The 24406-nt window shown below is 42.8% G+C and overlaps 1 protein-coding gene and 1 long non-coding RNA gene across 2 annotated transcripts; one reads left to right on the top strand and one right to left on the bottom strand.

Moving 5' to 3' along the window:
- Positions 1-11933: 11933 nt before the first annotated feature.
- On the bottom strand, positions 11934-14119 carry Hoxd1 (homeobox D1). The gene is made up of 2 exons (XM_020185004.2): positions 13372-14119; positions 11934-12987 (listed from the first exon to the last, which is right to left on the bottom strand). The coding sequence occupies exons 1-2, from the start codon at positions 14000-14002 to the stop codon at positions 12653-12655; spliced, it is 966 nt and encodes a 321-aa protein (XP_020040593.1). The 5' UTR covers positions 14003-14119; the 3' UTR covers positions 11934-12652.
- LOC141422593 (uncharacterized) lies at positions 14089-23516 on the top strand. Its single transcript, XR_012447269.1, has 2 exons — positions 14089-14345; positions 23218-23516. It is a non-coding gene; the product is annotated as an uncharacterized lncRNA (long non-coding RNA).
- The last annotated feature ends 890 nt before the right edge of the window (positions 23517-24406 follow it).

The raw sequence follows: 24406 nt of genomic DNA, 5'->3' as shown, positions 1-24406 counted from the left end.
TTGGAGATGAGGTCTTGGGAGCCATTTGTCCAGGCTGGCTTCGAACTGTGATCCTCCTGATCTCAGTGTCTCAAGTAGCAAGTATTGTAGGTGTGACTCATGGGGGCCCAGTTTTATTTCTGATTTGAAAACATTATGCAAAGTGAAATACGCCAGACACGAAAGCACAAATATCATATGATTCCACTTATGGGAGGTATCATAAAGACAATGCAGAATGGTTGTCACCAGCAGCTGGGGGCAAGGGGGAGGAGGTAATGGGGAGTGCTGTTGCTTAGCAGGTGCAGAACTTCAGTTCATATGAGAGAAAGTCCTGGCATTGGTGGTGGTGATGCTTACACAGCACTGTGAATGTGCCTCATGTCACTACATTGCACACTTTAAGTGGTTAAAATAATGTTTTATTTTATGCATATTTTCCCATGCTTTAAAAAAATAATAATTTCTGTCCTAGGGCTCTAGCATCTGTATCTGGTCTTATCCCTCCTCCTTTGCATCAGTCACTGACTCCTTCCTATTTTTCCTTCAATGGGTTTTATGTTTTTCTGCCCTCATTGCCTCAAGCCTTCATCATCTCTCATCAAGGATATTGAAATTAATCCCTAAATGGCCTCCCTGACTTCTGCTTCTTCCCCTCTAATCCATTTTACAACCCTGCTTTCCATGTCATCCCAGTGTTTAATGCAGTCAGTGTCTTACTCTTGCCTCTAGAAGAAGCTTAAAACACATTAAAATAGTCTTATCTCTCATTTAGAAGAAACCCAATATGTTTAAGGGTGGACATATTTTTACATATGCTTTATTTCACTTGTTTTGGTTGTGGATATAGCATAACATGAAATAAAGTGAATTAAACTTTTCTGAACAGTTATTTTGTGGTGGGCTTTTGTTGTACTGAGGTTTGAACTGAGGGTCTTACACTTAGACAGGTGTTCTGCCATTCCACCTATTCTCCCAGCCCCTTTTGTGTACAGTTTTTTTAAAAATTGTGAGCTGCCACTTGTATAACCAGGTTAAGTCAGAGCATGGCTAATTGGTTCTTAGATTTAACTTAATCCACCACTGACAGGAAGGTATGGGTAGACCTATGGAAAGCAGTGGCACACAGAGCCTCAAAAAAAGAAGAGATAGAGGCAAACCTCTTTCACCATTTTCACCCAGGTGCAATATGCTGTGCCTTCTAGAATGTGGGCACATGGACAACTCTCTAAGATTTATATTTAGTAATTCTGATATATAAGATCAGCATAATACTAAACACAACAGAAAGAAATAGAGCATTCAGAGTTAGGAAGAAGAATACATTTCAGCTCCTGCCCTGGAGGAGTTAGACATAGATGCAAATAATTGCAATAAACAGAACTTGTTCCATAGCAAATATATGTACAGAGTGTAATGTAGAACACAGAAGCGGCTGTAAATGGAATTAAAATTAATCAAACCAACAAACAACGCCAGGAGCAATTGGTATTGGGATTTTTGTCACTGGACACTGGTGGCTCAAATCTGTAATCCTAGCTACTCAAGAGTCTGTGATCAGAAGGATCTCAGTTCAAAGCCAGCCTGGGCAAATAGGTCAGGAGATCCTACATCAAAAATACCCAATTCAAAAAGGGCTGGTGGAGTTGCTCAAGTGGTAGAGTGCCCACCTGCATTGAAGCCCTGAGTTCAAATCCCAATACTTCCAAAAATTAAAAAAAAAAAAAAGATGGAAGGGAAAAACTGATTCTACTCCAATGCCAGAGTCTACAAAGTAACTAGCCATGAGTTACCAGTGGAAGTTGTGGGATTTTTCTTCTCCAGAGATCTTCTGATACACTTTGGGCCTTATGCATTCAATGGACTGTCAAATTTGTTAAAGCAACTGGATGCTCGCCAGACTGCTGCTTCATTTTGTGCTGTGTAGACGCAGTCCTAAGCATGTGAAGCACTCATAAAGCACTTACCGGTGTACGGGGACATGTCCCATCTCCCTTACTACTGAATTGGTAAGTTCCTTGAGGGCAGTGCATTATACTGCATTCTGAGTGGCAAACATCAGACCCACTAAAGCTATCAGCAAGGGAAAGTTTATCCACTAGTTATTTCCACAAGGACCAGGGAACTAGGCTCAGAGGAAAACCCACAGCCAGTGGACTACACCACCAGGAACAGTTATGACTTTGGCACAGATGCCTGTGCTGGTCCAAGTCAGCTATTCCATTTTCCACTGAAAAAGTAAGGGCCTATTAGGGGAAGAAGGAACCAATATTGGACAATCAAACAACAGCAGCCATGAGGTAGGTGTCCAACAAGATTTAAATAATTCCAGCCAAATGAAGACAACTAATACTACTAGGAAACACACATACACACCTCTAGAAAAATAAGCCAATTTCAAAATAAAAACAAAAGGACTAGCATTTTCTTGTCATAGTTATAGAATCCTTACTATTCTCCTCAAGCCTCAACTCACACATAGACCACCATCAAATTTCATGACTTTGCACAAGAGAAATGAAAGAACATTTTGATGTTGCTCTTCAGAAAAATCAAAAGCTTACTAAAAATATTCACTTTTGCTGAGCATGGTGATACATACCTGTAATCCCCATACTTGAGAAGCTGAGGCAAGAGGATCACCCAGTTCCAGGCCAGCCTAGGCTATATAGCAAGACCCTGTCTCAATAAAAACAAAGGGCTGGAGATGTAGCTCAGTGGTAGAATGCTTGCCCATATCCAAAGCCCTGGGCTCAATTCCCAGTGCCACAAAAAAAAAAAAAAAAAAGTGCTCTTCAAAAAGTGTAACTATCTTTATAAACTTGGTTTTAACATTAAAAGTTGTGTTTCTTTAGTTTTTATTTATAAATATGGAAAAATGATCATCAGAAATATGTTTCCATATCTCTTGGTTTCTCAGTTTTACTTAAGATGAAGGTATACTTCTCTTATTCCTTGTTAATCATGAATTCTGCTTTTATCAGCACAATTCATAACTTGTTTTCAACCGGTAGGATGAAAATTGAACATATGTGGTACCCAAATGCTGAATTCCCTGTTGAAGAAATGAATGATAGACCTTATTTATCATTTATTTGACTCATGTGTACACCCATGTATATTACAGACATTTTATTTAATTATTCAAGAATTGGCACATGAGATGCATTATCTAACTCCCCTAGGGCTTCCTACTGGCAAAAAACAAATGCAGAGAGTGTGGCTACCAAATGCATTTTTCTCTTTTTCTTATATTTGAAAGCATAGGCTTTATTACCTCTTCATTAAATGATTTGTTATTCTCAAATTTAAAGCAATACAGAAAAGCACTACAAAGAAAAAATATCAACACAATCCTACTATATGGAAGTAATCATCAATAGCATTAGATGAGCATCTTTTTTTGATGTCTCTATGTAGACAGTCAGACACAAGGAGAGATAATGAACACACAGAGACAAAGCTTAGTACACAGAAATAATTTCATAAAACTAAGTACACACCATGCATGCTATTTTTAAGTAAAATATCAAATTTACATTTACTTAAATTTAATGGGCAAGAAACAGATGAATAGATAAAATTTCTTCTTAGCTAAGAAAGCAGCCACTAAAAAACTCAGAAGATTAAGGGGGATATTTTAAAGTTTGGGTTTTTTTTTTTTAGGAACTGAAATGCAGTTTTGAATTTTATTAAAATGCTCCTCATAGCACATAATCTTAATTGAGGAAGTTTTAAGATAACTCTGTTTGCCCTGTATTACAAAGCAATGTTTTATAACTAAAACTGGAAGGGGCAGAATTGGAAAATCCAAAACCTTTGTTCTTTATTTTCATATAACCTGGAGCTATCTTTGTCATTTTGATTCACATTAAATTAGGGACAGGTAGAAAGCAATACTTTTATTCATCTTTGTTCTTTAGAAAACAGTTCCTTCAGTTCATTGGAATGATAATATATATGTTATAATTGTTTGTATTTATGTGGAACCAGTTAAGAAACCTATAAAATTTTCCTATAAAATTTTCAAAACTCAAGGGCCAAGCCAAAAATACAAAACATCCATAAAATTGGACCTCAACAATTCTCAGATAACTTTCCTCTGTGACAAGTTTCAAGGCATCTTCAGAGATACAAACACGGCTGTGTTTTTTGTTATTGTTGCAGTTCATTCAGGAAATATTTATTGGTAGAGGCAATGGGGTATATGACTGGGACACAGATCCTGCCTCTCGAGAGTTATAGAACACATTTGTGGGACCATGGGCAGAGCCATTCAGTCAAGGTGAACCTGAGAATGAACGTGGCTGGTTTGGAAGTTTGCAAAGGAACCATATGCTGCTAAAAAAAGAGGTTATTTTGGTTCATGTGTGCTTTTATTTGCAGTCAGAACAGAAGAGCAAATTGGGCTTCTTGACAGGTTAAATTGCTTGTTAACTCAATTTAAGATTTTTAGGGACAAGCTGGGTACCAGTGGCTCATGCCTATAATCCCAGCTACTCAGGAGGCAGAGGTGAGGAGAATCATGGTTCAAAGCCAGCCAGGCAAATAGTTCCAAGAGAACCTATCTTGAAAAATCCCATCACAAAAAAAAAAAAAAAAAAAAGACTGGTGGAGTGCTCAAGGTCTAGGCCCTGAGTTCAAACTCCAGTACTACCAAAAAAAAAATTAGGGACAATTAGAGTATATATTATCCTTGTCTGAATGAGAAATAATATCATTTTAAAATTTTTATTAGAGTATATAAATTATACAAAATAAGGGTTTCATTATGACATTTCCATACATCCATATAATGGTTTTTGATCATATTTACCCCTCATTACCCTGCCTTGAAATCTTATAGCTTTAATTTGTCCTTTAGAGCTTATTTTACTTGTTGACATTGAATCTATCTTTTCTACAAATTTTTCATAAGCTAGGAGTTTCTTTTCTTGCCCCCTATATAAAGCCAACACACATTTTTGAAACATGGCTCAGGTTTCAAACAGAAGAGGAAGCATAAACATTTGTATATGTATAGAGTAACCACTCATACAGTCAATTAAATACTAACACTATTTTGACAATTAGGTCATAAGCAATTAGGAAACAAAATGTTTTATTTATATAGAACTGTCCTTTAGTAATTACTAGACCTCAAAGCAGCCTTCTTGCACCAAGTTTTTATTTGTTTGTTTGTTTCAATTTAAGGGAAGACTTTTGTAAACCTACAGTGGAAATGGTTACAGTTCTGTGCATAGATGAGAAAATTTACAACTCCCCATTGTCAGAGTAGGTAGAGAGAGGAATTTCTTCTTTCTAAACCAACAAGTCTGTTTTAACTTTGATCTCCACAGAAGGCAACAACTGACTCTATTTTTAAGTATGCTGAATTCAACCCTGGGGAGTGCCACAATGTAGGGAACTCACATAAATCATCACTGCATTCTAATTTATGATACCTGACCCCCAAAATACCATGTATGTAAATTCATACGTCCCTTTGAATAGGACAAAGTTGAACAGAAATGTGGTGGATCTTTTCTGCATTGCTTGGAATGATACACTAGATGCAATGTTTAATGGTCTGACATCTCTTTCATCCTTTATTTCTCGCAGGCTTCTTCTGAGATCATGGCCTCTTACTTCAGCGTGAGCTCAACCTAATTACATTCAGCGGGTATTGTGTTAGTCAGTTCTCTGCTATTGTAACAATATACCTGAAGTAATGGACTTAAAAAGAGGAAAGGTTTATTTTGGTTCACAATTGGAGGTTTTAATTCATGTTCTGTCAGTCCTATTTCTTTGGCGCTATGGCAAGGCAATACAATCATAGTAGAGAACATGTGATACAGCAAAGCTGCTTGCCTCATGGCTGGGACATGAGAGAAAAGGAAGAGACAAGGCTCCCACCATTCTCTTCAAGGATATGTACTCAATGGTCTAACTTCCTTCCACTAAGCCCTACCTCTTAAAGGTTCCACCACCTTCCAATATCATCGCAGATTGGTTAGTAACCTTTCCTTTAATCCACAGAACTTTTGGGGACACTTATCTAACCATAGTAAGTATCCATTAACTACCATTTTTCTTTCCTCTGTTATCATGTACCACCAATATTTGACTAAATTTGTCAATGACCCTAGACCTATTCTCTCCTGCCCCATTCTCTACCATTCATATTCTTTTCTCAGTATCTCTTTAATCCTAGGTATTAAGAGTCTGTACATGGCACTTGGGAATTCAATAAATATTTGGTGTATAGTATATAAAAATATTTCTTGGGCTGGGGATGTAACTCAATGGAACAGCATCAGTATCACAAAAGCCTTTCCATCCTAGATACCTATGGCTATGCTTATAACCCATCCTGTCTTAAATAATTCATGTATCACCTCTGCTCACCCTTATAGGCCATTGAAGTAGAGGTGTTATTGCTCCTTTCTTTCTTTCTTTTTTTTGGGGGGGGGTTGGTACTGGGGTTTGAACTCAGGGCCTCCAGTGCTAGGCAGGTGTTCTACTCCTTGAGCCACTCTACCAGCATTTATTCCTATTTCTTAAAGGGAGGAAAGTAGAACTGAATGACGCTGCACCATCTTTCCCAGGATTTGTGCCCAAGCCTGTCTGCTTCCACTTGTAACCACTACATCTAGTTGTCTCCAGACCTCTCTTAAGAAACCTTATACTGGACCTATCTCATTTGATTTCAGCAATCTTCCTCCAAAGGTTCTGTCCCACAGGACACTACAGCAACTGTAGCAACTAATGAATGCACTGCATTAAAACCTGTAACAACAACCAAACTGCATTTTTAATTGTACTCTGTAAGGATAAAAAGGATTTTTTTGAGATGGCATTCACACACTTGGTTGGTTTACCATATATTTATTCAAAAGAATGTAACTGAAGCACAAGGAGGAAAATCTACAGTTCTCCCTTCTTCAGCCTCTATTTGCATTTTATTCAAGAATCACTTGTGGTGGGGGGAGGAGGGAGCCTCACATCTGTAATCCCAGAACTGGGGAGTCTGAGGCCAGAGGATCATGAATTCTACGCCAGCCTGTACTATATAGTGAGACACTATCTCTATCTCTATCTCTATCTCTATCTCTATCTATCTATATTGCATATGTTCTGTAAATAATGAAATGAAAAGAATACTTAGCAAATAATTCTTTATATATTTCTGTTCCTGGTAAAAGACAACTTCTCATACTATGGCAGGAATGCTTGTTTTCCTTTTGTTGTTGTTGGTTTTGGTTTTTGATTTGTGAGACAAGATCTCACTATGTACATCCCAACCTGGCCTTGAACTCTTTGGCAGGAGATCTCGGTGCTGAACAAGTAATACAAACAGTAACTGCTACAGAAACTCAATGGTGCACTTTAAATTTATTTGCAGGGCACAAAAAGGTTTCACAGAGGAGGTGGGATTAGAGCTGTCATAAAGGATAGGCAGAGAGAGGGTGGGAGTGATTATGAGAGAGAACAATGACACGAGAAAAGGTTCCAAAGCAGAAAAGCTTAAGTTTCCTTGGGAAGAGAATGAACAGACTCCAATAACGGGTGAAGTCTTCATGTCAGGCAATGGCGAGAAATTGATAGGGTGCTTGGATACAGATGTCCAGAGCCTTGAAGCCTGTGCTGAATACTTCTGAGTGCCATACACTGACAGCTAGAAGCTATTGAGAGGTTAAAATGTAACAACATGATGAAGGGAGGACTTTCCACAGGTTCACTGGGACAAACAGCACTGGCAAGGAGACCAATAAGATACCAGTTCCATTGCTCAGTGAGACATGATAAAGCCTGAGCCAATGAAGGAGGGAAAATGGCACAAGACATTCTGAAGGGAAAGCAGACAGGACTTAGTGGCTAATAGAAAGGAGGAGAGACCCGATTGTCTTTATCTTTTTTTCTTCAGCAGAATAGAGAATCTACTTTGAAATCTCCTATATCTTCAAGGAAAAGAAAGAGTTCAGATTTTTCTCTATTCTGAAAGTTGTCAACTTTGAAGTATGAAATTAAGGACAAGGAGTTTGAAAATCTGAACATACAGTTGCTTACAGCCATTTGAAAAGTTTCTCATTAGCCCCTAGTTTATCTGTTCAAGAGGAAGTGTTAACTTTGGCAGGGCTATCATTGTTGGTAGCTTTTATTCAAGTCAAGATCAATGAGAAATATGACCTAGTTCACACAGGTTTAAAAGTCAGATAGATTAATTTGGTAAAGCCTCAGATACTGCTTTAATAATAGCCTCTTGTTGACATTAATCTTACAAAACTACAGTATTGTTAAATAATCTTTTCAGTAATGCCAGCAAAGTAAAGGATTGTGAAGAAATACCAAAGTGATAAGGATACTAACGAATATCCAAACCAAACTCCTTTCTTTTATAGAAGAAACTGAGACAAGGAAGTTAATTTTCCTTTTAATTAGAAAATCCAGGTCTCCTCCCTGAGAGTGATATTCTTTTATCAAAGTCCTTTATGTCAACTTCAGTGGTCCCATTCTTCTGGGAAATACTTAGAAGCTAACGGTGTGGCTGTGTTTTCTCCATCTAGACCTTTCCCTTTTGTTTGTATCTCTGAGAAAGAAACTCAACAGCAGAGGACCTGCAAGATGAAATGGAGCTCCCATTCTCGGCAGTGAGGTCAACAGGCCAGTAGCCCAAAAAAGCACATTGGGTGGAGATGCTTAGAGAGTTAAGCACACCACCAGTGTGCCCTTAGCCCCAGTATCTGCTGCTTGATGCATTGAAAGGAAGCAAACATTGGTTTTTGGCTCCAGGATCTTGGGGAAAAGCAATCGTTCCTATTATGATAGGCAAGGACTGGGCAATGGCAATGAAACAAACAGCTCAAGAAACAGGCTAAAGATGGATTACCATGAACCCAAAGAAACTCGAGCTTCATTACCTAGGCCCTTCTGGATCCTGGGAGATATCTTAGCAACTTTTTATTTGTGATTTTGTATTTGTTTATAAAGGACATCCCCCAATGTGCAGGCACTACAAAACTAAGAACGGGGTATGATGAACAGTCAACAGCTTTCTAGAAGTGCCTCAAAAGTGTCAGTGACCTGCTCCGTTAGATGGCCACTCTTTGGCCTCCTTTCCAAATTATATCAATAAGATTATTAGATGTAGAAGAAACAGTGTCAAATCTTTTACACTTTCTTTTCATACCAGTATTTGGGATTTCTTTCCCATTGGTTTATTATCAAATTTAGTTAAACAGTTTCTATGGAAATTATGTTTCTGAATGACAAGAATTACTTAAGAAGCAATTGCGAATGGGATTTTGGATAGAGCTACTTCACCTATTTGTTGCATTTTCATGTCTTGGAAAAATGATAGAGGTAAAAACTATGAAATCTTGATTTCCATTTAGATGGAGATTTATCATTATTTGTGAAATATGTCCACCATGGTTTTACTTTAAAACCACAAATAAAGTTTTAACAATGGACATTTTTCTTGTTGAGAGGTTTGCGGTTAGACTAAACATCTCTCTGAACCTGATTAGATCCTGAGGTTTTCAAATTCAATATTCAGCAAATATACAGCATTCTTTGGCCATAAGAAATAATTAAGAACTTCAGAGCTAATGCAACTCTCTTGAGCCTGCTTTTTTTTTCTGATGACATGATAATCAGACATAACCTCTTCTGGTGTTGGGCCTCACCATATTTGAGTTTGAGGCAGAATAAATCACACACAATTAATCTTTTGAAAATCTAAGTGACATTGCTTTAGGTTATTACATCAGCAATTTCAAGTTATGGAAATTTTATATTATTAAATGCTTTCTTTTTCCTTACTCCTAATTATCCTGAATTCAGAAAAGTAGACACATGGTCATTATGTGAAAACAAAGGAACATTGAATAGTTAATTATACAACAGACAGAACTGTCCACTGTGTATTCATTCTTGTAACAGATCGCTGGAGGGTAAATTAGCATATTTAGCTTGAAATCTTGTAAAATAGAAATGGGATTGTTTTTAGCAGTTTAGCAGTTTGCATAGTAACTTCATACTGCGTGGAGATGCAGTGCGAAATAACACAAGGCTCCACGTGATGGGGAAGGAGATATTCTGTAAATGATCCACGTGACGAGACATTTGATAATGTCTAAAATCCACTTTCACTATGTAAACACACTATCACTGTGATCCTAGAGACTACATTTGCTTTGCTAGAACCAAACTCTCCTAATGACAGATCTAAAATGTAGAAAACATTGAATTGTGTCTAGCATTTTCAATGCTGGAAGGGATCTCCAGAGGTCATCTAGTTCATTCTGATCTCTAGCCAGGACTCTTCCTAATACTGAATATAGCTGTACAGTGATCTGCATTAAGAAAGCTTTTAAAGATCCCTGGGGTTGTTAAAAAAATAGCTAATATTGGCCTGATTCACAGAGCAGCATTATACGAACGTCAAAATAGCCACCTTCATCAAGGAAGACGTCCATCAGGGCTGTAAGTGCTAGCAGTGGCTTCAAAAGGAAAAGCTTCTTTTCAGAGAAAGGGTGGTAGATAAGGAAAATGACCAAGTGTGTTGGTATTTTTTTGTTTAGGTGTACATTTGTCAGCTTATCAAAAAGGAAACATTGTCATATGAAAGACCACTGCAGAGAAGCCAGAGTTGGCTGGAAAGGAGATTATAAATCTTTTCAAATAGCTGCAGAGCTGGGGTGGGGAGGGTGGACTGTTGCTTTAAACAAGATCTTATTAGCATAAAGTTATTGAAGGACAGGTGATGAAACCTAAGAATAATATTGAAAAACCTACTTTTTAAGCAGTATCTCTTCCCTCTAATCAGTTGAGGTTGTTAGAACTAATACTTTTATTCCTTCTACTCCATTAAACTGTAGGTGCAAAGGGCAACAATTTAAGTGTAGTTTCAAACTTCTAAGACAACTAATCACATTACTGCTTTACAAGAAAAGTGAGACTTTACTATTGTTCAGACTTCTAAATTTATTAGATTTGAAGTATTATACTAAAATCTAGAAATCTAGCTAAAAGGAGAGCTGAGGTTCTCATCTACCTTATGTGGGTCTTTAAGCCTTTCTGTTGAACCACACAGAGAATTTAGGATAAAGTGAGGAAAATGGCCTAACCTAACAATTCTCTGAAGTATCCACTTGTTTTTGTGCACTTATATTGCTTTTTTTTTTTCATATACCTGTAAGATTACATAAAAGCATGGTCAACTATGGGTGACTTCAGGGGTGGGAACTGGGGAACTAAGTAGAAATAAGATCAGAGGGTTTTGTAATTTTTTATTACATACTGTCTTGCCAGCTTTCAAATTCTGTGTTTGAAATTCATTTCAAAATATTTCAGTTTTTAAAATGAAGACATTCTCTGTGTGGTCTCTCAGGCTGATGCTGAGTTGGGGTGACAGGAAGTGGAAAGCTCTAACTACTGGCTTCTCCCAGACTCTTGTAATTCTTCACTTTGGAAATGGGAATTAAGTCACTAAGAACTTTTTGATATGTACCTGTCTCTCTCAGAGAACACTAACCAAGAAACAATCTTCAGGTCACCTTTCCTCTTCCTTTTATGAGGACATAAGACAAAATAACAAGTAGATCTCCCTGAAAAGTCTCCCTGGAATTGCCACAGTCCCACACTTGAGTTAATGTGCAATCTCCACGCCCAGCACAAAACTAGGGCACTTAAAGTAATGTTTTCCTTAGGTGCTTGAATATTTGCAGGTTAGTTTTCTCCCTTAAACTGCTCAGATAATCATTCCTAACCTGCTGTGTGTATGTGTACACAACCTTTAAGGAATGTTATTTTTTAAAGTTATCAATTTAATAAATTATATTGGTAGAGTCAAGAAATTTCAAATAGAGGAAACTGGATCAGATTAGAAAAGGAGAATCAAGATGAAAAGAGTGAAAAACAGAGTAATAGATTCTGTAACTTTTATTACAAAAAAAAGTTTAAACCTTTTACATGCTATATATGACATTAAATGTCATGTGTAAGTTCATTGCAAGCAAACACTTCAAAAATATACATACTGTATATATTTACATTCAAGTTTGAGTAACTGTTGTCAAGGTGTAGTTAAGGTTCTAATCTTTACCCACCCTGTCGATTTGTTCAGCTACTAACTAAATAGCGATTGTATCTTCACTCAGGCACGTGGAGAGGTAGAAATTGCTTTTAAAAGAAACAACCAAGACTGGAGTGCAAATGTGCAGATCGGTCATTGAAGCAGCTGAGCTACATCAAGGAGACCCTGACTAGCTTTGGTCATCTGGAAAAGCTGAATATGCATAACCTGTCCTTTTAATTAAAGCCAGAAAAACTTTGGGCGGGTGCTCTTCTGATCACATCAGAGGGCTGACAGAACCGAACAACCAAGGTCTGCCACTCTGCACCCAAGAATTGCATATGACTAAGTTAGGCAACATAGCAGCAGAACTGGGCTGGTGGCTGGGTTTTCCCTGATAAGACACAAAAGTCGCTTAGAGACATCAAATTGGTATCTGTACAAACACAGCCTGGAACTGAGAAGCTAACAGAGATACTTCCCTTCCCAAGTGAAATCCCTATAAATTTCTGCCCATGCTCACCTCCATCCCAAACTGAGCTCCTAGATCTATCTATGGTTAGGGGCGCCCTGTGACTTCTGCAGGCCAAGGTTCCTCTGCCTCAAGAGTGGAGCTCATGAAGGCTCTTGGGCCTGAGAAGGGCTTCCAGGGTTCCTGCCAGACTTGATGGGGCTCATTCCTGAGAGGGGAAGTTGGAGGGAGGCCACAGAGGTGGCTGCGGCCAGAAGCCCTTCCCTTTCCCTTTTCTTCTGTTTCATCCTGCGGTTCTGGAACCAGATTTTTACTTGGGTGTCATTCAGATGCAAGCAGTTGGCTATCTCGATGCGTCGAGCTCGAGTCAAGTACTTATTGAAATGAAACTCTTTCTCCAGTTCTGTCAGTTGCTTGGTGCTGAAATTCGTGCGGATGGCGCTGGATGGGCTGGCGGCTCCACACTCTGCGAGTTTACCTGCAACGTAAAGACAGGGCCTTAGCGGGGCGAGAGGATGTGGAGCCCGACCGCGGGCCGCAGTGGGGCTAGAGTGAGAATCAAAGTCACAGCGCAGCGCAGCTGGGTCTCTATGAACACAGATGGGCCAGGAAAAAGAAAAAAAAAAAAAAAAAAGCTCCACTGGAGCTCCCCCACTCTAATGTTTCCACAGCTTGGCACAGGCACATTTTCTGAACCTGGTCTCGGAAGGCACTTAATGGAATTGGCCTATTTTAATAAAACATCGGGAGGCGTTTCCTCCATAAAACCCAAACCGCTGTCTAGAGGGGTGGCAGCGACTCTCTCCCAGCGAAGGTTCCTTTTCCCACCCCAGGTATCTCCATCCAACGCCTGCGTACTTACTTTTCTTAGGGGCGTTCCTCTTCACTTTCATCCACTCGAACGTGCTGAAGGCGGCAGGGAGGCCCGAGGTGGGAGAGACGGCCTTGGGATAGGCGCCAGGGGCCGGGGATGCAGTCTGGAAGGCTCCTGGGTGGCCGTCGGCTGGCTCTTTGAGACACGCAGGGATGGGGCCAGGCTCGCCGAAGGCCGCGTAATCCACTTGGCCGCTGAGCAGGAAGGAGCCACCGCTGGAGAAGACGGCCGAGGTGGCGTAGTGGACGTGCGCCCCGCTGTCGTCGGCTGCTCGCCCGAGCGCTCCCGGGAAGTCGTACGAGGGCCCGGACCCCAAGAAGCCATAGTCCGCGCCTCCCGCCGCCGCCGCCGCCGCAGGTGCGGCGCCCCGTTCGTAGGCCCCTTCCAGGGTACACGGCGCGTACCGGGGCGCGGCCGGGGATGAGGCGGGGGCAGTTGGGGGCGAAGGCGCGGGTCGGGTGGCGACCAGGGGCAGGCAGCTGACGAAGGCGCCGTCACCACTGCCCAGGGTGAAGGTGGGCTGGAGCGCCACGGGTCGGGCGTCAGCGCGGCAGAACTTGGGTGCGAAGCTGAGCACGTCGCCGCCGCCGCAGGTCACGTACTCCAGGTAGGAGCTCATGGTTCCAGGTCACCGTCCCGAGGCGCAGGTGTACCCGGGCTGGGCCACACTATCGCTGTCTGCGCCGCTCCGCCTTCTCCTTCTTTACCCGAGCTGCCCTAGCCGAGCCATGGCGAGCCAGCCGAAGGTGAATAGTGGCCTAATATACCGGCGGGAGCGACCACATGATGCCGACCGGCCAATCGGTGACTTCCCCGCACCGGCGGGGCACCAACTGGCGTGCGACGCCCCACCGCCAACTTAGCCAAACCAGCGCCCCCCAGCCCTGAGGGGAGCCGGCGCGGTCGCGGGGCTTCCTGGGGAAGGGCGGGGTGCGAGCGCAGGACACCAGCTCCCGGGACAGGTACGCGCGAGTGGGGGAAGAGGACCGGGTGAGCGCGAGGGATGGAGCGGCGATAGCCGGTTGGGGATCATGACTGGTTAGTCCCTCGGGGGTAGATGGTAGTGGGGGGGGGCACTCGGCCTATGGGCGCTGCTCCCAGCCCTTTTGCTAGGGAGGTAAAGTTCCTTCTGTCCCCTTTTTCCGAGTCCTCCGCGCTTTCGGTTTTCTAGGCACTGGTGTTATCCCTGTCCTAAACCTGAAGCAGATGTTTGATTTTCCCTCTTTTCTTCCTTCCCGAGGACTTCTGGGACTACACTTTCTGCTTCTAAGTGTGGTGCACCTCAGGTGGGACGAAATCTTCACTTTTTGGTTAGGCTCTTTACATGGTACAACACAGCATTTCCTTCAGCTTCCTCTGCCCCTTCCAATTTGTGGTGGCACGGTGAGGGCAAATGTGGTAGTTCCAGGTTTGGGGTGGGGCAGAAAATAAGGTTTCTCCTGTGTAGGGAAGTCTCTCGAAGATTTTCCCCTCTAAACGAGGTGATCGGAATAAGGAATAAAGAATCAGAATCCACCCTTGCGGGGGGTGGGGGGGCGCTTCCTGTGCGCTTGTTTGGGAGGCTGGCATACGCGCTCCTGCTGCGCACGCTTTCAGTGAGACTCTTGGCTCCGGGGCGCAAAGGCTTCTCAGGGAGCGGTCAGATCTCAGAGGTTTGGAAGGGCTTGTACCTTGAAGCAATTAAAGCTTTGTTCCATCAGATAAGTGCTGCGTCGTCTCTTGCGAGTGAAATCTGTGGGCTTACAAAGTTAATGGGCTCACGTCTTTTCCCTTGATAATATGGTTTGGTTTACTGAGTGTTAGAGAGACGGGAAATAAAAGTGCAATTGGCACAGGAAACGAAGAGTAGAAGGGTTACAAAGACAAGCTTTACATTGACAAACTTTCTGACTTTCTTGAGCATTTCTTAAATGTTTTCTCTTTGGGCTATAGGAAAATACCAAGTTAAATAAACAGCGGTTGTTTACACATAGCCGTAATGAAAGAGGGTGGTTTCCTAAAACCTTGTGTGAATGAAGACTCTAAAAAAGTCTGAGTTTATTCAAATGCCCTTGAAAACTTGATCTGTTACATCCTGTAAGTTATGGTGAGCACGGCTTTATTATTGTTTTACTGATCCACTTGTCATGAAAGAGCGATTGAGCCCTTGCCTAAAATTCCACTTTAAGGCAGTCTGCAGAATAGGGGCTATCACAGTCCAGGCAGCTAGTCCCCTACAGGGATGTGGACTTGTGAATAAACAAAGCTACCCCAAAAGGGTAGACCTGGTGAGGCTGAAAGACCTCCAGGTTAAGGGAATGGAGGAGAGACACTTACAAATAAGCACAAATCTAAGTTGGTCTGGGGTTCTTAAAATTAAGTGCGAAGTGGAATTCGGTGTTAAAAATAGCCCTTCAACCTTGAACTATGCATCCCATTTCCCTGAAGCAAAATTTCGAAGATTTAGCCTTGGCTGAGAGCAAAAAGTACACTAAAAGAATGAGATTTTTGTTTTTAATTTTTTAAGTTTTCACAACTGTGGTGAGAATGGGGGTCAGAAGTGGGGACTGGGGCAAGGTTCAATGTTTCTTCAGACCCACTCTCAGTTCCCTGATAACCCCATACAGAAACCTGCATTCTGTCATCCTTTACTCCTGTAAATATCTGAGTCCTTGGCATATCTCAACACCTCTGGGCTCAGAGTTGACTTCTCCACTCCTGGCTTGTTTTGTTTTGTTTGTTTGTTTTTGATGTTCTGAGGATCAAACCCAGGGCCCCAAGCATGTTAGGCAAATGATCTACTACTAAGCCATATCCCTAGCCCATACCCCAGGAGAATCTTAATCTCTAATTCTGTAAGGACAGATCAGAAGATATTATTGGGCAGAATGTGTATAGAAATATGTGAATAGAGGCTGTTTTGAGTAATTTTAGTTTGCCTCAGATGTTCACAGGGTATGAGAGAAATGTCTTAGTAAGTTTATTACTTGTTCAAGTCATGAATTCCCAAGGGTCACTTGCCCTGCTGGGTCCTGGCACTGTTAGTTCTCCGTGGGAGGTGGACAGCCAGGGATCCTGATTGCCAGGTTGTTTTTGATGTAGGAATGCTTTGAAATCTCTCCAGTACTGCGCACCACAGCAGCCACCCCTACTCATTCCCACCCTCCCCCACTACCTTTCTCTCCCATTTGAATAACAATCTTCTTTTCTGCAGGCAGACATGCTGGAGGGTGGCTGTCTGGTCTTCTGTGTGTTTAAAGTCATTCCTAAGAAGCCCTTCCACATGCCCCAGGGTGCTACCCCTTGGTGATACTTGAGCACATTCAAACTCTTGGCTCTACAGTGTCAAAGCCAAGAAGATCTCTTGCCTATGGGAGTAAGAGAGTTTTTATATCAGATTAAGGAAAATGAGATTAAGAGTCATTTCTCTATAGCATCTTCACTGATGGAGGTGAAGATACACAGGTGCTAAGCATGGGAATTCTAAACCTCTTAGAAATCTAATAACATAACCCTCCCCAAGGAAAGCAGTTTAGAGGGTTTGGTGGGGGGTGCTTATTGGGATTTGAACTCAGGAGTCAGACTTGCTGAGCCTTAGAGTGCTGTGTTGTGTTTCTCTAAGACATTTGTGGTTGAGACTCATGGGTCAAGCCAGTGCTTGACACATGGTAGACTTTCAGTAAATGTTTGTTGGACAGAAATAAAGAATGGACATAGTGATATGCTTTACCATGACTAATGCCTGCTCAAGGATATCCTTAGATTATTGACTCCCAAAACCACTTTGTGTGGGTAGGAATCACCATAGAAGCTTGTTTAAAAGTGCAGGTTTCTTGGCCCACTCCCAAAGATATTAATCCAATAGGTCTGACTCAAGAATCTTTATTTTTAACAAGCCTTTGGAGTAATCTTGCAGGCAGATTCTTCAGATCCACACTCTGAAATTTTCTACTTTTGGAATTGGGATAGGAGGCAATATGGGGGAAAGGGTTTTTTTCTATGGGAGGAACTATGAACCTTGTGAGAAGCCATAGTTAACTAGTGCATAAGTATTCCTGAAAATGTCCAAAAGACTGTTGAGTGGCATCTCAGAGAAGACAATGTCAAGATCAAACTTAAGTCCAAATGGGTTAAAGTTCTGGAGAATATCCTAAAGAAGTAGTCTTTAGGAATTTCTCAAGTTTTGGCAAATTAGTGCTTTGCGGAGACTGTGCTTACTTCTGTTTCTCAGCACTTCCCCAGCTCAGCTTGGGGTAGGAAGTGAGATATTTGTCTCTTAGTTATTCTGAGGCAGTGGGAAGGAAGAATGGGAATGGGGGTCTTTAACTCTCATTTCTTCCAAGCTCTCATTCAACTCATTTCCTTCTATCTCTCCCAAATTATCTTGAAGGGGGATTTAAACCCAAAAGATTCAGAGGGAAAATGTCCTTTGATATAAGCTATGACTCCTCCTCTGACTAAAAACATCTTTCACAGCTTAAGATGGCAAAGCTAGAAAGTACCTTACAGATAAACTACATCATACTCTTGATTTTACAGAGGACATTGCTTTCCTCAGAAGTTAAAAGCCATCCTGCAAAACCCATGGGGCTTTGACTCTCCACATTCCATTTCATTTTCACAATCTGCAAAGACTAAGAAGTCAGGCAGCCATTTTTCTCCACTGTGGCAGCCTCCATCCTGAGAAGAAGAGCAATGGTTCCAGGAACAGCCCTCATTTCTGGGAGACCATGTAGTAAGTGGGGGCAGACTAAGAGGTTGCTGCTCTTCTCTTTAGGATTTGTTTGCTAAACTTCTGCCCTAGACATGGGTAAACACACCTTGAGGCTTCTACAAGAGAGGGTGGAGATGGGCCTGGTTCCCCACCCCCTCCACCATCAGCAAAGGGCAAAGGATCCTCTTATTTCCTGTCAAGGTTGACCAACTTCAAAGTCCTAGAGAGACAAAACAAAGTGTCCTGAGACTGATTTCACTGGATAGAGCAAACACAAAAGAAAACATGTATGAACACACAGACACACCCAGGTCTGCTACACTTGCACTAGCCATTTATAATTTCTTTGTTTTTTTAAATAGGTAATAAATTCATACTGATATCGTTCAAGATTCAAAGGAATATGCAGTGAAATTTTTCCCACCCTTGTCCCCATCTATCCATTTGATTAGTCTCCTGTATATCTTTGCAGAGATTCTTTGTACTTGAACAATTCATATCTCCCCACACTTTTCAACATAAATGGTAGTGTATTCTAGATAGACTCTGTTGTACCATGTTTTCCCCCTGTTGTCTCTTGAGGATTGTTCCATGTAAATATATACCGAACTCCTTTACAACTTCATACTCTTCTACTATATGCACCTACCACAATTTATTTAACTAGTCCCTATTCATGGGCATGTCACTTGTTTTCAACCTTTTGCTATTACCAACATGTTCAAGTTTTAACCTATTAGAAAATTCCTGGAAGTGAAATTATTAAATCAAAGGATATGTGCATTAGCAACTAATACATTTTTCTAAACTGCTCTCCATAAAAGTGAGTCAAAGTACCCAGGCATATGGTGCATGCCTGTAATCCCAACTCAGGAGGATGAGGCATATGATCATGAGTTCAAGGCCAGCCTGGCCTTCATATTGAGACCCTATCTCAAACAAAACAAAAAAAGAAAGAGTGAAACAGTTTACATTTTTTACATAAATTACTAGTAATTTATGAGAATTCTGTTTCCTTACACCTTGCCAAATCAGTGGTATATTGAAGGTTTGGGGGTTTTTTGACAACTTGAAAAATGGAAAATAATACCTATTACTTATCCTTACAGCATCTCACAAAATATTCTTATCTTATTTGATCCTTTTATAGTTCTGTTTTATAAATGATAATGCTGACACAGAAAAGATAACTTGTAAATGGCCAAGGTCAGATGTCCAACACTTTTTCTTGTACTAAGCAGTTCTACACAGGGCTTAAGGAGGTCTAGGGCACGGGAGGTGGGGGTGTTTCCAAACATCCCTGAAAGACACTTGATATAAAAAGCACAAAAGCTTTTTGACATTTGCTTAAAGGCCTTCTCTTTAGTGGTCTGATACCAAGACCGTATTTCTATGTGAATTCTCTTGAGAGTGTCCCTCTGGAAGCAGAGGGTCTTTGATTAGCAATCTGATCTGACCTCTGTCCTAAGCATTAGCTTGAATTCAATATCTGGGAAGCAGTAGGGTATGGTGGTGGTGGTGGTGGTTTTAATTTTCCTGAGAGTTACTTGTCTCTGGCCACCCAGGTTCTAAATATTGATCAGCATGATAGAGGTGGGAGTATGTTTTTTCTGGGTTTTAGATTCATATAGGATATTCACTTGTACTTAGAGAAGATAAAACACCTGTAACGTGTGCACAACACACACACACCTCTAATGATAAACCTATAAGGTAGATATCTCTATTGACTGCTTCACAGATGGAACTGAAGTCCAAAAAGATTAAGTGGATTGCTTAGAGTTACACAATGTATCAGTACAAAGCAAAAAATACAATGTAGATTTGCAACTGAACTCAACAGATTCCTCTGCAGTCTCTTTCCCCTGCAGTCTCTTTCCCCTCCTCTATTCTTTTTGGTGAATGGCCTGACTTCCCACTCAGATCCTCAAAACAGAAACCTAGGAATTGACCTCCACAGGTCCTCTTTTACTAATCCACCTGATCACCAAGTCCTGTGGGTTCAACCTCCCAAATGCCTTTTCTCTTCAACCTTATTACATTACTTCCTCTCTATGCTGGATTATTTCAGCAGCCTCCTTTTTTCTTCTTAATTACTATCTCCTTTCTATATCAGATACAATACCTTCAAGATTTAGTTTTCACAAAAAATAACCTCGTGTCCCAACAGAAAACCTTTAGTGGCTCCCTGTTGCCCACAGAGTAGGTCCAGACTCCATCAATCCTGTACAACCTCTCTTTCTAGCCATAATGCCCTACTCCAAACTACTCCAAGTCCATACCTTCCTCTTTTCTTCCTCTTCAGTTTTGCATGAGTTGCTCTCTCTGCCTAGCTAGTCCTTTCCTCCTTGGCCTAAACAACTTCTATTCTTAGGGAAAAATTCACCTCTTCTGGGTAGCCTTTTTTGAAACGGTTAATGACTCCTTTTCTTTACTCTAGGAATAGTTTGAGCACACCTCTATTATAGCACCTGTTTTAGGATTATTTCTCTCTCCCTTTAGATCAAAGGGCACAAACCATTAGTGATTCATCTTTGAATCCCAGATCCCAAGTTGGGGCCCACTGGAGCTGTTCAATGGGTATTGGTGAAAGGCAAGAGGGAAGGAACAGCCTGAACCAAGGACAACAGGACCAGTATTTTCATGGCTCAGTGGTCTGGAGGTGTTGTGTGAACCTTAATTGTCAGCTCATATCTATCTGAAGCAAAATGAGAGTCAAACAGTTCTCCCAAAGAAGTTAATTTCCACCCAAGATGAGAAGGCTGAGGGGAGGGGGGACAAAACTGGGACTTTGCATCCTGCAGGAGGTCTTTCCTGAAGGCTAAGCAATGCAAATTAACTACCTACAGAAACAGGTCAGCTGATGTCACTCAGCCAAAACATAAAAGGGAACTAGGCTTTTGTAAATTCTACAAAATACAGCATGTGCCACGCCAGAGGAGGTGTAAGAAAGCTTTAGCACCATGCCACCCAAGCCCTCCTGCAAGCAGCCCTAAAGCTAGTGACTGTCCCCAAAACTTGCAGTCTATCCCTTTATGGTGTTTATCTAAATATAGCCCCAAACTCTGAAGATACTCGACTCTTACCCCTACACTAGACAAAAGAGAGGCATATTGTGGCTGATGCTTAACGTATACTTTTATTATTTTAAATGGCATTCAAGTTTATTCCAAGTTCAACAGCAGTCTTACCCTCCTTCCTCCCACGCAATACTCCTACAGTCGAACAGAGTTAGTTTACAAAAGCAAAAAACAAAACAACCTTGTGACCCTTTGGGATTTTTCTTGCCCTGCCTTCAGAGAGGGATTAGTCACTTTCTGGGAGGGCAGCAGCGTGTAAGGTGGCACTGGGGCAAGCGGGGGAGGGCGGGAAATGCAGGGTCTCGTGGGTCAGGGGCGGGCGTGAGTGCCCGCGTGTCAGGACGGCTGTGGGCGCCCTGAGGAGTCCGAGGGCGGGGCTGGAGGGCCGCGGTGCGGGTCCCGGGTGGGAGGAGAGCGCTGTCCTAGCTGGGGAGGAGCGGGCCGGCGGGTCCCGCCCTGCGTTAGCGCTCGGCCCGCGCGCCTGCGTCTCCTCGGCTGGCAGTTTCTGGTCGGCTCCCAGCTGGCCCAGACTTGCTCTGAAGTAGGAGGAACCGCTGTCGAGCAAAAAGTGCACACCGGGTGATTGATGAACTCTTAATAGGACTAACCTCTCCCGCCCCCCCGCCCCAGACACACAGATCCTCCACCCCGCCCCCGCGGGCGGCCGAGAGGGGACGCGGCTGCCAGCCGGTGGGGTGATTAACTCACCGTTTGTCTTTCCAAAGTGTTCCAGGTGCGTCCAGGAGCACCGCCCGCCCCCGCCGCGGGGCGAGCGCGCGTCACGTGGCGCCGCAGACCCGATCGGGCTTTGTGCGGCGCGCCCGCCAGGCCGCCCGGCCTCCCCGGGCAGGCGGTGGCTATTGTACCCTGCGGGACACCGAGGCGCTGTGACTCGGGGTCCTCCCCAGCCCCCTCCTGACAATGTCCCTGGGTCCGAGGATGAGTTGGGGCTTCCTTTGTGTGTTCTCTGCCAGGCCGCGGGGGTGGCGTCGTCGCTGCCCCAAGGGGTAGCAGACGGGAGTGAGGGACGCTGGTGCCGGCTCCCTTAGAGCGCGGCTCACCCGACGCACTTTCCCGCTGAGTCCTGCGGAGGAGGTAGGGAGGGGTATGCTATTTGTAGGACAGCGCTGTGAACAATAGAGCCATCAAAAGGCCCTCCTGTCTCACCAGTCAGGGACGCTCTTCACGCCTTCGGAAGGGCCCTTGCTCAACAGGCCTGCCTATGCTGGTTTAAGCCCTGCTTCTTTGATCAAAACACTGTACCAGAATGCTCCAGGAATCCTGCTTCAAATTAGAATCTCCTCCTCCTCTGGCCTTTACTAATGTTAAAACTCACGTGTTTTGTGATTTCCAGATCTTATTTTCCCACAAAGATGATCCAGACTAGCTGTAGGAACCAGTCAAGATATTTTGCCATAAGATGGGGTGTAGCGCAGTAGTAGAGTGCACACTTAGCAAGTGCTAGGCCCTAGGTTCAATTTCCATATTTAAAAAAAAAAGTCACAAGAGGTAGGACAAGACACATGCAGTAGCTCCTACCTTACAGACCTCCTGGGGACCTTTCACCTGCCACTGCTACCTTTGGTCTTCCTCCATATGTGAAACTCTTTTCTTCACTTAGCTTCACATTGAATCTGGCCTGCCAAGGTGGGTGTGAGGCCTGAGGGACATATTTAAGAATGTGCTTCAACACAGGTATATAAATTCATTTTGACACCAATCTTGGACCCCAAAGATGAGGACATTTGTAGCTGGAGAAGAAAACAAGGGAACAATGAAGTAAGATTTCATCCTCTGTGATGATCCTCTCCATTCACCATCATCTCCACCACCACCACTGCAGAAAGGATTCATCTACCTAGTCTTTTTCTATCCTGGCCTTCTGATAGACACATCTATGAGAACCAACCCTCAAAGGTGGTAAGGCTTGTCTGGGGACAACACTCTCTCAGCTCTCTAAGTGTCCCAGATTGTCTAGACCTGTTCACCCAGGAGTGATCAGGCCTTCTGCCTCTTCTTGCCTACTCACAAACTTCTGTTCTTCCTATTCTTTTCTTTCAGTTTCTGATAGAAGGACCAACCAAAGTAATGCCAAGAACTCCCAGATGAAGAAGGACCTTCCTAAATCTGTTAACTGAGATTACCGCTTCTTGACTTCAGAAGGAAGTTTCAACTACTTCTCAGGATAAAGTCAAAACAGTCCTGTGATTGTGTCTTGAATACTGAAGGTGTAAACAAGCTTTGGCCCCACCAGATCAAGCAAAGGAGCAGAGCATTTATTAGAAAGGTTACTTCTTTGTTATTCAAACGGACACCCACACACATCCTCTTCACCATCCCTAATGAAAGACCTCAACAGATGGAAAGCCTGGGTTTCCCTGCTTGCTGGCTGAGAAGATTCCTCACCTCACGCAGGGGCCATTGGGCTGGTATAGACTGGGGAAGAAAGAAAGGACAAGTAGCTAGTATAGGTAATCACTATCTTCTAATACTCCTTTCTGATAGAAATTCGAAAAATCTTGTTCAGCAAGGTTAGCAGCCTCTGGGGCCTCCGAAACCAATTTGGCTGATGTGTCTCTGATAGGGACTGGGCTTGGGGCTGCACCAAGGGGACCATACTCGTTCTATATTCTCTTCCTCTCTCTCATTTGGAAGCCAGTGCAAAGAAATGGTACAAATGGATGGTTAACTTAACGATTCCATCAGAGGTGGATTTTTCTCTGTCAGGTCCCTGGATGAGGCTGAGGTCTGAAAGCCAGAAGGCAGAATATGTATTTAATCGTCCTTTCTTACATCCTTTCCAATGGCTAGACCTTTCCTGTGTGACTTCCCAACCCCCTGTCTAACCCAGTTGGGTCTGGGCACTTCACTCCAGACTGGGTCCTGAGCCCCCTTCCCCCCCTTGCAAGGAAAGTTTTCCCTCTGCTTCAACCTATCCCTCACTCCCACCTCCCATTCCATCTGCCTCACCACAACATTAATTCACCTTTGATTGCCTGGAAAGAACAACTGCTACTCATCCAGGACCCTGAGCACGGTCCTGACCTTTTTCTTCAGATGTAAAGAGACCAACAACCTTCCTGAACCCCACCTCCATCAAAGAGGAGCCTCTTCCTAGGAAGAAAAGGAAGGCTGCCCAAGGCCTGAGCTAAAGGTCTACTTCCCTTGGCAAATGAGGCAGCCCTCCTGGAAATCAATGCCCAGAGCTAGCGAGGCCTGGCCCTTCTTCACCGTCAGGCAAAGACGGCCT

Source organism: Castor canadensis, chromosome 4, assembly GCF_047511655.1.
Source record: "Castor canadensis chromosome 4, mCasCan1.hap1v2, whole genome shotgun sequence".
NCBI lineage: Eukaryota > Metazoa > Chordata > Mammalia > Rodentia > Castoridae > Castor > Castor canadensis.
Note: the sequence above shows the minus strand (reverse complement) of the source record. Positions and strands in the feature narration are given on the sequence as shown.

Coding starts and splice junctions, on each gene's coding strand:
- Hoxd1 (XM_020185004.2), bottom strand. CDS start 14,002: ATGAGCTCCTACCTGGAGTACGTGACCTGCGGCGGCGGCGACGTGCTC. Junction 12,988..13,371: donor GAGGAACGCCCCTAAGAAAA/GTAAGTACGCAG, acceptor TTTACGTTGCAG/GTAAACTCGCAGAGTGTGGA.